This window comes from Anguilla anguilla, chromosome 17 (genome assembly GCF_013347855.1).
Source record: "Anguilla anguilla isolate fAngAng1 chromosome 17, fAngAng1.pri, whole genome shotgun sequence".
NCBI lineage: Eukaryota > Metazoa > Chordata > Actinopteri > Anguilliformes > Anguillidae > Anguilla > Anguilla anguilla.
Genome location: NC_049217.1, coordinates 12,914,203 through 12,927,262, shown reverse-complemented (window position 1 = coordinate 12,927,262; position 13,060 = coordinate 12,914,203). Strand labels below are relative to the sequence as shown.

At 41.8% G+C, this 13,060-nt stretch overlaps 1 protein-coding gene across 2 annotated transcripts; it reads right to left on the bottom strand.

Annotated features, from left to right (window-relative positions):
- Positions 1–4,412: 4,412 nt before the first annotated feature.
- LOC118216267 (guanine nucleotide-binding protein G(I)/G(S)/G(O) subunit gamma-13-like) lies at positions 4,413–12,183 on the bottom strand. 2 transcript variants are annotated; one of them, XM_035397357.1, is made up of 4 exons: positions 11,635–12,183; positions 8,829–8,944; positions 7,763–7,895; positions 4,413–5,717 (listed from the first exon to the last, which is right to left on the bottom strand). In XM_035397357.1, the coding sequence occupies exons 3-4, from the start codon at positions 7,858–7,860 to the stop codon at positions 5,612–5,614; spliced, it is 204 nt and encodes a 67-aa protein (XP_035253248.1). In that variant the 5' UTR covers positions 7,861–7,895; positions 8,829–8,944; positions 11,635–12,183; the 3' UTR covers positions 4,413–5,611. The 2 variants fall into 2 exon arrangements, with proteins under 2 accessions (XP_035253248.1, XP_035253247.1); XM_035397356.1 differs by having other exon boundaries at positions 11,644–12,183.
- Between the last annotated feature and the right edge of the window lie 877 nt (positions 12,184–13,060).

Below are 13,060 nucleotides of genomic sequence, written 5' to 3'. Positions count from 1 at the left end.
CATTTTCAGATGGAGGTAAGTGGGGCAGGATGCTCTTTGCGTTTGAGAGAGTGGATTAGGATTAGGTAGATCCGCCGGAGATTTCGGATGGTGCAGATGGCAGCAGAGCGTGGCTGGCCAGGCAAGTGGCAGGGTAATCCCTCACCATACCATGCCATGGAGCTCATGGGACATGTGTGTAATGAGGGAGGGTTGGTCTAGGAATTGTCGTTGGGGGTTGGGGGCAGAGGGGTTGTCAGTTTGGAGCAGTGATCACACGTACCACTCTCTTCCAGAGAGAAGTATGAGGAAATACTTTCCTTACTGTCTCCTGTGGTGTGGGTGATGGTATATCCCTCAGTCCAGTAGGGAGTGATAATATACATCACTCTGTTGGGACAAGTAATGGCAGGTCTATCTGGTGGGTTGTGAGATAGTATATACCTCTCTGGTAGAGAATTTGATGGTACATATACCTCAGGCAGAGCATACAATGGCGTATATCTCTGGTGGAGCACGTGATGGTGTGACGATGATGATGATGATGATGATGATATATGACTGCCTTTCTCTACATAACCCAAGCACTTCAGTCAGCTTGAGCATCTTCCCTCTCTTTTGTTCTAGTCCTACCAGAACTTTCCTCAGCTTTTCACACAATATAGCAGATGCTCCTCCTGTCTGCCCTGACTTCAGTCAAGGTTCTGAGGCACGACACTTAAGTGTTTTGAACCCAACACCTCTGGATGGTCATTTACTGTTCCCTGGGATGCTGGCTGAGCTCATGCCCAGGACCTTCCTACAGGTCCCTCAAGGCTCTATACTTGCCCACCCACCACTTTCCCTTTATATTCAGTATCTTGGGTCATCTTGTAATCTCCTCCCATAGTTTCTCATAGCATTTATATGCTGAGGATATTCAGCTTTTCTCCTCAGCTTAGACTCTGGTATCACTTCTCATCTCAGTATGCCTGAAGGACATCTCATGCCGGACCGCCATCTTAGGCTCAACCTGGCTAAGACTGAGGTATCCTCACCATTGCTAGACCATTCATCTCCTACAGTAGAGCTCACTCAGAGCTATTCTCCTGCAAGGAGCTGAGGGGTAACCCTAGAGGACCAACTCTCCCTCACCACCCCCCTACATCACTCCCCCTCAACTCTCACTAACACTGCCGCTTAAGCTGTGTCATCACCAGAGTTGGGGGCGTTACGTAAAAATTGTAATAATTACATATTACTCATTACTGCTTTAAAAAAAGGAATGTGTTGTATTACTGTATAACTTTACAACAATGGTAATGTGTTATATTGCTCGCTGTGTTACTTTGTTGATCTAACACTATACTGAGAGGCACTCTGGTCCTGACCAGAAACGCCTCAGATCAGAGCTAGACTCCCCTTTCAGAATTATGATTATTAAACCAATTTTTACCTTACTTGATTAAAGTACTTTGTGTTAAAGTATGTTATAGATTGTTTTTCCATAGCAATTATTATTATTATTATTATTATTATTATTATTATTATTTTTAACTTTTTAGCAACCGACAAATCTACTCCTTATTATGAAGTGACCATTTCACATGTGAAACCAGCAAATCCTCAAGAGGGCACATCAGGCTAACATTAACAGACAAGACCGACACGTAGAAAAATAGTTTTCATTGATTTTTAATTCCTTAAACTCCTTCAGCTCAGCAGCTCATGACAATTTCAAATGTAACCATAGTAACAGAAGCAGAAAATACCCATACAACATATAACCTAAATAAACAGCCCCCTTCCTCAGGTGATTTAATGATAGTGCATCCAAATGCAAAATGCTGGACGTGCAGCAGACATCTTTTGCTCATGCCGCGCAATTGAAGAGGGACAACTGACTTCCACTTTCAGAAGAGGATTATTAATCGATTGAGTTCTTGGTCATAATTCTATTAGTTTACTCACGGTGTGTGCATCTCAGACACCACATAAAATGGAGAATATTTGGTTGAGTAATGAGTTACGAATATAAGAAATGTAAAGCAATATTTATTACACAATTTCAAAATGTAGCACATTGTATTGTTACCTGAAAAAATGTATTATTTATTATATTTTTCAGGTAATGCCTTACATTACTAACAAATTACCCCCAACTCTGCCCATCACTTACACAGACCCTAACACTGACCCATCACTAACACAGACCCTAACATTGCCCCAAAACTAACACTGACCCTAACACTGTCCCATCACCAAGACATATTTTTCGATGTCACAGGAGAGAGGAAGGCTATGTGCATGTGTACTGCACCTTACTGAAGAAGGACATGCATCAGTCTGTCGAAAAATCCTCTGCTTTATTCAATATGACAAACATTTTTGTAAAACATACAATAAAAAATTGTAATTTATTGCTTTTCATCAGTGAACTAGTACTTGATCTTATGCATAATTTTCTAAACCAACAATAGATATAGACAAAACATATATAGTGAGCTTCATAATGTCTGGGACAAAGACATATTTTTTCTTGATTTTGCACGAATTTTGATTTATAATCAAACAGTTCACATGTGGATAAAATTCAGATTCTTAGCTTTTATTAAAATCTTAGAGTATTTTTATACATTTTTTTTAAAAATATAGCACTTTTTATACATATTCCCCACTATTAGGGACAAATGGCTTCACAGGTATTCCTGATTAGTCAGGTGTTTTCAGTTGCTTCCTTTGTGCAGTTATAAGAGAGCTTTCAGTATCTAAATTTGATTCTGGGCTTTTGATTGCCTTCAGAGTCTGTTATTGGCGTCTGTCAACATGAGGAGCAAAAGTTGTGCCGATGAAAGTAAAAGAAGCTGTTCTGATGCTGAGAAATAAGAGACAGAGATCAAAACTTAGGCTTACCAAAATCAACTATTTGGAACGTCATTAAGAAGAAAGAGAAAGCTAGTGAGCTTGATAATCGCAAAGGGCTTGGTAAGCCAAGGAAGACCTCTATGGTTGATGACCAAATAGTTCTCACCATAATGAAGAAAAACCCCCCAACACCTGTTCGACAGATTAGAAACCCTCTTCAGGAGGCAGTTGTGGATGTGTCAGTGACTACAGTGACTACTACTTCACAAACAGAACTACAGAGGCTACACTGCAAGATGCAAACCATTAGTTAGCGGCAAAAACACAATGGCCAGGTTACAGTTTCCTAAGAAGTATCCAAAATAGCCTGCAGAGTTCTGGAAAAAGGTCTTGTGGACAAATGAGACCAAGATTGACTTGTATCAGAGTGACGGCAAGAGCAAAGTGTGGAGGCCGAAAGGAACTTCCCAAGACCCAACACACCCCCTCCTCATCATCTATGAAACAAGGTGTTGGGGATTTTAAGGTTTGGGCATGTATGGCTGCCATGTACTGGCTCAGTTATCTTCATTGATGATATAACTGCTGATAGCAGCAGTAGAATGAATTCTGAAGGGTACAGAAGCATCTTACCAGCTCAAGTTTGAGCAAACACCTGCAAACCTATTGGACGGTGCTTCATTCTACAGCAAGTCAATGAGCCCAAATAAACTGCTAAAGCACTACAGGAGTTCTTCAAAGCCAAAAATTCTTGACTGGCCAAGCCATTCACCCAATCTGAATCCAATTGAACATGCGTTTCTTATGCAGACAAAACTTAAGGCAGCTAGCCCCCAAAACAAGCAGAGCTGAAGATGACTGCAGTGCAGGCCTAGCAGAGCATCATCAGAGAAGACACTCAGCACCTGGTGATGTCTATTGGTCACAGACTTCAAGCAGTCATTGCATGCATAGGATATGCAACAAAGTAATAAACAGAACTACTTTCATTTACGTAACATTAATATGTCTCAAAAATTATGGTTCCCTGAAATGAGGGGGGGGGTCTATGTATACAAAATGCTGTCATTTCTACATGCAAAACCGAAATGTATAAAAATGCCCTTTAATAAAAGCGGAGAATCTGCACTTTAACATATGTGAATTGTTAGATAACAAATCTAAAATTGTGGAGTACAGAGACAAATCACGGAAAAGAAATCCCGAAAAATTATGGAGTTCTGTATATGTATAAGTATTAATAAATAAACCCCATACTCATTGCAAAACATTGCAATACAGGACAATCTTGTTGTCATTGCCCCACAAGCACAGCACACTACTCTGGTCGTCATCTGAGAGAAACACATTTCAGCTTCTGCCAAACTGCTGCAAAATCCCAACAGTAAGAAACACATTTACCAAAGCCCAGAACATGCAGCTTCTCTTTTCCAATGCACAACTTCAAAATAGAGTATGCACATTTTTAACGTGTCCTGTAGATCGTTTCACAATGCAATAAATTCTACAGTACGTGCATAAATTCCTGTCCCTGGAGAGACACACAGTCAAATTACAAACAACACATTTAACAAGAATTTTACAATGTATTCCTTAAATGACAGATTTTAACTTTAATGTGTATTTTCATGAGGGAGTCAGTGGCCAAGTGACCTCCAACGACAAGAAATACATTCTTTGAGGAAGCAGAGTACAAGGCAGTATCTGAGGGTGATCTGGCCCTTTCTGGTGTCTTCATATTTTTTTCTTTTTTTTCTTCAGAGGAACAGACATGAAATAAAAATTCCAATTTTATCGCAAGTTTCTATAGCAGACAGCGCCCACAGATTGTGTGATTAATGAATCGACTAATTTAAAAGATAAGTAAATAAATAAATAAATAAATACACCGTAAATGCAGTTGATAAGTAAAGCAGGTTGTTATCTGTACATAAGCAATGGGCTGTGTGAGTGTGAATATGCTGTGCATTGTTATCTTTAACTGCTGGTAACATAAGGCAGATATGTACAGAGTGAAGCAGAAGTCACTATACATTAGCACACTTTTAATAATACAAAAATACACCTGCAGACATGAACTGACCACGTTGTTATCTTCTCCTGTTTAGTACTTCCTAAATGTAATTCACTGGTGGAAACTGCATATTGAATTGTGCCTTCATAGAATATAACTAAGAAACAGAAGAATTTCAACTTTCCCAAACCCTCCTATCTGCTGTAAAGGACAATGTTTTTACATTGGACTGATGTATCTGAGATAAAAATCTTTAAGAGGTGACGACCGGTTTCCGCTGTGCGTGTGTGTCTGTGTGCGTGTGCATGTGTGTGTGTCTGTGTGCGTGTGCAGGTGTGTGTGTCTGTGTGCGTATGGATGTGTGTGTGTCTGTGTGCATGTGTGTGTGTGTGTGTGTGTGTGCGTGTGCATGTGTGTGTGCGAGCATAGTGTGTACATGTTTGTGTGTGTGTGTGTGTGTGTGAGAGAGAATAATGTGCGTGTGTGTGTGTGTGTGTGTGTGTGCCTACGCCATGCACATCTGTATCTTGGATTCATAGATAAAAATGTGCAGACAGCAGCAGAAAGAAATACCAAGTAGACTGTTTTCTGGATTAAACTATGAGCTGAATACAGAGCATGTGTTTGCATATATGAATATATATATGAATAAATATGAACGGTGATGCAAGTGGTGTTTCCAGTTTCCCTGGCGACACAGTCTGCTGTACATTCACCGTGAGAGAGGGGCACCGTCTGGCAGTGTGGGTGCGGCGTGGCGTTGGAGTGGGGCCATTAAAGGATGGCGCACTTGCCCTTCTCCACCCAGGGGTTGTTCTTCATCAGTTCGGGGTTCAGGAAAGGATCCTCTGGCACGCCATCCTCAATCCACTTCACTAAGCTAAGGAGAAGAGGGTTGTCACGCGTCAAGGAAACCACAATGAAATTGTGAAAATGAAACACTGCACACATGAAATCATACACTGGCCGTGAGAAAGGCTACTTTAAGGATGATGAGGGTGTTCTGTGTGCATGTATGTGTGTGTGTGTGTGTGTGCGTGTGTGTGTGTGTATGTATGTCTGTTTAATGCTGAGAAAAACCTTTATGTACTTGAAAATGTCAGAATGAATTGGAAGCTTGAGTGAGCTGTCAGATCAGAGAGAGCAGTGAGGTCACAGGCCAGAGACCTGAAGCAGCTTGGTGACGGCGTGAAAATTGTGATTAAGTTTAATGCGCAGCTTGAGAAAAGCAAGCAAGGGTTTTGAATGTAAGTGGATGGGTGGCCACATTATAAGTGCTGAGGTCTCTGGCACAGGTGGGAACATGTACTTGTGTGCAGGGGGAATAGAGGCCTGTGCGCCGGGGAGTTTGCTGATAACTGATCTGGGATTAGTAGGGAGCAGTGCAGCAGGGTGGGACGCAAGCTAAGAATAACTGATCTGGGATTAGTAGGGAGCAGTGCATCAGGGTGGAATGCAAGCTAAGAATAACTGATCTGGGATTAGTAGGGGGCAGTGCGACAGGATGGGACGCAAGCTAAGAATAACTGATCTGGGATTAGTAGGGAGCAGTGCAGCAGAGTGGGACGCAAGCTAAGAATAACTGATCTGGGATTAGTAGGGAGCAGTGCAGCAGGGTGGGATGCAAGCTAAGAATAACTGATCTGGGATTAGTGGGGAGCAGTGCGGCAGGGTGGGACGCAAGCTAAGAATAACTGATCTGGGATTAGCAGGGAGCAGTGCGGCAGGGTGGGACGAAAGCTAAGAATAACTGATCTGGGATTAGTAGGGAGCAGTGCGGCAGGGTGGGACGCAAGCTAAGAATAACTGATCTGGGATTAGTAGGGAGCGGGGCAGCCATGCAGGACATAGCCCAGGAATAACAGATCTGGGATCAGCGAGGCAGCAGTGGGGGACACAGCCCAAGAGAGCCTACAGAGCTGCACAGGAACAACAATGAGGTTCCTGAAGTGAGGTAAACATTAAAACATTAAAGGCATACTATGCAGAACTTTTATATAACCATACTCAGTTATATTTTTGATTTACTGCCAATCTCAGTTTTAGCGCACATTTGCCAAATCCATGCTCCTCTGCCTGTATTTCATCTCCTAAAAAGCATTTTGGACATTTCTGGACATACCTCTCTTTTCTGTTTGGGGAGGGGTGTGTGTGGCTACAGATCCTGTGAGGGTGTGATCAGGTTTCAGTGGCATGTTTGTTGCTGGCTAGCTACTGCAATGGTGGAGGTGAAGAAGTACAGTGATGTGACACTACAAGCTGACAGGGCTCATTCACGAACCAGAGCCAACCTTGGAATTGCTTTTACTTGATGGCATCAGCTGAAGGTCACCTAGGGGATGAAATGCAATGCTGAGTTTGTGTGTTTTCTGCGCTCAAGGGTGTTTTGTGCCCAAATGGACGTGAGTGGGTGGGGTTGAGGATGGAGGAGGGTCTTCGATTGTAAACACAGGACCACAGCAAGGCTAAAAATCTTGCATAATATGCCTTTAAAACATTCTACCCATGGGGAATTAGGCTTTTAGCAAGGGCTAACAGTCACTGCCTCAATTCACTGCACAGACAAGGACCGCACTGTGCTGTCTCAACACTTTCATCACTGAAATCGCTCTTGTACATTCCCGAGAATTCCAACAAAAATTTCACTACCCAAAAACATACAATCATACGATAGATGTTTTTTCTTGGAATATTGCTTAAAATATATGTTTATTTTTGGGTGCTTAAAGGGTTAAAGCATTTCAAATATATATGTAGCAAGGATCTGTTAGATCTCTACTACTGCTACCTCTAACCATATTACAGCCACTGCTACTATTACCTCAACCACACCTGCTGTTCATTAACTACTATTACTAGAGCTACACTCACCTTCATCTAAAGCATGCAGTGATGATACTCAAGTGAGAGAGGAGAGCCACTTACTCTGTGACGGATTTGGAGGATTTCTCCCTCTTGAATGCCAGCTGGTACTTCAGGCTCTCCACCTCCTTCTTCATCTGCGGCAGGTCCATCTCGTCCATGACTGCGTCTCACCTGTGTCTCGCCCACGTCTCACCTGCACATAATGGAGAGGACACATATGAGTCTCTGCTGCTGGTATGCTGTTGTGTCACAGGAAGTGGTGGAGCTGCAGTGCCGATGAGTGCTGTCGCTACATCACAGCAGAGGGTGGCTTGACCGAGTGCTGGAGGGCACCCTTCTTGACCCACCAGCACACACGTCTTCCAGGACAAGAGCAAAACTGCCTACTAGTGTTTTACAGACTGGGTCAGAGCAGGGTTCTGTCTGCATCAGAGACTATTAAGTATCTTTGTTGAGTACGCTGGATGAGAAAGTTGTTATATAGGGAAATTTTCTCTAAAAATAGTAGTGCTGAAGTGTAGTGTACTTAAAATCCCTGGATGGTATACTTACTTCTGGGTTTTCGAGTATATTTGAGAGCATACTTTTCAGGAAGTAAATGAACATTTTGGCCCCATAAATATGATGCACAGGTTCGCTTTAGAAATGAGGCACAGCATCGCTGACGTTTTACTTCAAAAATGCATGAGCATGGCAGTGCAAGATTTAAAAGCCAACTACAAGGAAAAGATGTCTTAGGACACTTCTTCAGTGCCACTGGAAGACAGTATGGAGGTTACTTTTCACAAACTGCATGTCACATACTAAACAGTATGCAGTAACCAGCGCCCAGATCAATCCAAGTGGGTGGGGCCTAGCTGGACAGGGGTGTGCCTTCCCAAAAGAGTCAACTTTGTCAATTCCCTCATATAACTTCAGTCAGATTTGCCCCCGAAAACTGAAGCTGTCTCATCAGGCCAGAAAATAGCCACTACCTTGAGGTGAGACTTCAGAGGCTTGTGTTTGTGTTGTTGTGTTTTCCCCCCTCTGCTTTCACTGACTAGCAGGTCGTTACCAGGATAAGCCTGCAAAAGAAGTGCTTCCTGCAGGATGTGAATTTGCATGGTGCGAGCCCAGAGGCTATTACCGAATGTTCCTCTGGAGAAAATGAGCTCTGCGTCTCAGACTGGCAGGTGAAAGGTGACGCTCTCCCCAAACACAAAGCAGCTCAAATCCAGCTTCAGGTGTTTCGGTCAGTGTTCTCTGCAGGAAAAAAAAACAAAAAAAAAAAAAAACCCATAAAATATGTGATGACTTTTTGTCCAGGTCAAACGTGGGGTTGGGGCTATGGTGGTAGGAGAAGTTTTATCCTGCCAACCTTTCTTTATTTTTTGTTACTCACAGCAAACAATCTGCATCCTGCAGCAACAAACATTTCTGTCCATCTCAGGACTACAAACTTGCTGTCTGCGCTGTTAGCTATTTCCACCAAGCTATTCATTGCGGTTTTTTCACTAATGAAGCTTATGAAAAAGAATGAAAGATAAATTAATTTAAATACAGCTTTCATTCCATAATTCAATGTGAACACTACCCTGAGCTTTAACTACATCATCATATAGCTACAGCATGTACACACAACTAATTAGATCAAAGAGATTTGTAACAAGGGATAGTTGTAACATATTAAATATCTCCAAACTTAAATAAGCTAGAGTGATGAAACACACCCTGTAAACATCATTGCCACTTTCCCTTGCATTCATAAAATGAACCCTCTATCATATTCCCTAAGGAAAGCATAAACAGAAGTTTTTTTTTTAAATATAAAATTAACTTTTCTATCGAATGCATTTTCTTGGATACTACTCAGAAATATGTATATATGTCCAGAAATACAAAAAGGTTTTTTTTTTTCTTTCAGAATCACTGATCGGTAAGGTTGAAAACACTATGACTGATGTACATCAAACTAACAGTGTTGAACAGGTTCAATAGGATAAAGAATGGTTTCAGATACAGGAATGGCTGTAACACTTGTTAGAACTGTCCCTGAACCAAGTACTCAGTGACTCTCTTAAAACACAGATGAATTAAAACCTTTAACTGGCATCTGTGTATTTGCTTGTTTGAAGCACTCAAAAAGGTTTGCACTTCATACAATTTTGGATTAGTTTCAGTTTAAGCATCCATGCATTATCAAGCTGTAAGTGGTTGTGTATTGTGAAAAGGCACATTATATAAGACACATTCTTAAAATAACAACTCAGTCACAAATAATAAGATTTCATCAACAAATAATGTGCTGAGAGTGTGTATGATTTATAAGATATATTTTATACATGTTACAACTGCCCCTGTCATGTGGTTGTAACAATGGAGTAATGGTCTTGAAACAGATTTTGAAACCAGTTCATTTCTTATGGAAACACTTAAACATAATAATTCAGCAGCAGAGACACATTAGTATATAATGTAACAATTTGGCAGTTCTAGTGTAAATAGTTTTGAGGTATTGTGAAAACTGTAAAAAAAAAATGTTACAACTAGTCCCTGGTCTCCCTTATAGACTGGCTTTGTTGGGATATGTGAAACTGTGACGTGACAAACTTTCAGTGCCACTTCCGGGATGCGAAAGTAGGTCGCGAGGCGATTTAGGTCACTACTAGAGCATCCAGCGGGAGATTAAACTCTCGTTCACTTCCTTTCGGCCGACTGGGTCCGTGTCCGTGCGTGGCGTGATTTTTCCAGTAAACTTTTCCTAACAGGAATATACCGTACCATTTTCACCACCCGATTTAATTAATGCAATGTAATTACTTAAATTCCATGTATTTAATTGCCAATATATACTTTTGATCACTTTCTTCTGGGCTATTCTACACATTTCTCTGTCGCAAAAAAAGCGTTAATTTCCCTATCATTTTTATATTTGTAATGCATGCGTTTTCAAGGCTTAGTCAGGGCGCCTTTTCAGTTTGCTTCGCGTAAGGTAATGATATTTCGCTCTATTGTGTTCGAAAAGTAATTGTTTAATGACAGTTGCTATGGGCGATACAGCCGATGTGAACGCAGCAGCACTGTGGATGCTGATACGGTCGCGTTGGGAACAGGGGTAGCGCGTCGGTCACTCGTCTGCTACAAGCAGACTATATTCACGCAAGTCCCCCTGAATGCCGGTAACAGTGAGCTGGCCATTGAGTAGGATCGGCGAGACACCTTCACTTCAGCCAAATGAAGACTCGATTCGTTCTGTCAAATTGTGTTATTAGTCCCGCGAGATAAGGTGCGATCTACACAGCGCAGAAACTGCCGTGTTATCTACTGCATTGCTTCTTATGATAAGGATTCATCGAATACGACGAATTTAAGTAGCCAACACTATTAACCTGTTATCCCGGGCGATGCTTATATTATATGGTGTGTCTATATGTGTGTCTGTGCGTGTGCCAGAGAGAAATGTTTCCTGGAAACATAGTTGGGGAAACAAAGAAAATCTGAATCTCCAGACATTTTATCATCTCTAGATTACCGATGAAAATCCGCGGAGGGCCGGAGGAGGTGTGAGAGTGTGAACGAGTGGGCTTCGCGGGAATCGAGTCCGTCACGCAGCAGGGTCGACTGAGGCGAGCCAGGAATTCAAGTTTATGTAACATGATTCATTTCGACGTACGGATGAAAACCGAGAGCGTGAAGGAAGAGTGGCAAGTGCCACACAAACAGTAACTACCCAATATCACACACAGATCAGGACATAGTGCATTTTCTAGGCTACCCCGCAGTTCAGTTAAATTTGCGTAACTCAAACAAACATTTGCAAAAAAAAAAAAAAAAACATGCGCGTAACCGTTGATGGACGTTAATTATGCTGTAATTACATAATTAATGGCCACAATGAAAAGGAGGAAACAACACAAATAAATCAAGTCCCCCCAGTCGGTTCCTGCTATTACCTCGCTTACCTCACCGATGTACCTGTAGCTACAGATCTGGTGCAGTGGAACGGTCTGGAGGTTCTTCGTTTTGCAGGGAAACGCAGTTATTTTCCGCCCCTCTCCCTTATAAACGATTACAGAACGTCCCAGCCTTCGCGCTTTCAGTGTTCAGCATGTATTTAGGTCCAGATTCAAAGTAGCGTCCACCGTTTCCGCAATAAAACTAATGATGACGAAGAATATGGCACATTTATTCTTTTAAATATATATGTATCTATTTTTTCCCAGTTAGTGTGGAGATGGATAAGTCCGGGTTGGCGTGTGCTGCAGTGTGCGGACCGATTGATGCTGTATTAGTTGTGTGTCTGCGCTGCTCAGTCGATTTTTCCGTCCTGTGTGTGCGTGTGTATGTATGCATGTATGTATGTGCGCGCGCGCCCGAGTGTGTTTATTTGGTTGAAACGATCAGATCAACTGGGCGGGATGCTCGTTTTGAACTATGTCTTTCCTCTTGTTGAGAGAATTGCGTCGCCAGAACAGTGCGACTTTAAAGGGCTGCATTTTTTCAACTCCCTCCCATCTTACAGCACATGATTAGTATCCTCAAATTATCCCATTCTTGCCCTCGCGCAGAGCGAAATTTCTTTCCAAATTAGGAAGGGAGGGCTTGCGCAGGCAATCGAGCTACAATTATATATTTTTTCTCTGGATGGTTATTAATACCATATTTTCATATAATCACACACATCACACCTTGTAATTTCTTAATTAGGCTACATTTCTGGAACAGAATGTATACATTAGAAACTGTTACTAAATCACCTGCGCTGTGTAAAAATATTATGTTGGTATTTTCCCCCAGTTTCCCCAGTTGTTTTGAATAGTCGTGAAAGATGACTACCATCCGTTTTACAAAACACAAAGAATGTGCTATGGGTAATGCCAGGTTTGTGTGAATGATAGTCAGTGGCATGCCATTTCTCTCAGTATGAGCATATGAGTTTAACTTCCTTGCCTAATTTTCGCTGATGACAAAAACAATTTTTTATTGCATGAATTGCTTGCTTCAATCCTAGTTCAAGGCAGCCAGTAATGACCATTACAAAGAGGAACATGAATGCCCTTGCTCATATCATCAATTTATTGGAGCAAGAATTAAAGTGGCAACAAATCATTTTATTATTTTGTTCACGTGACTAACAAATGATAGCACATTTTCTCAGGTGGATAGTTACTGGCACAACTGTAATAATGTACCGGCAAAAGCAATATTCCACATGGTGTTACTTTTCACATGGTCTGGGGTCCAGAGGAGGGTATGTTGCTCCACACTTTGCTGATGCTAACTAGATTGCGATGGTAACTGGAGGGGGTAACTGTCACTGGCCTCCTGCACACAGTCACTAGCCTGCTGAAGGATCTACCCTACAGTATAGATCATGCT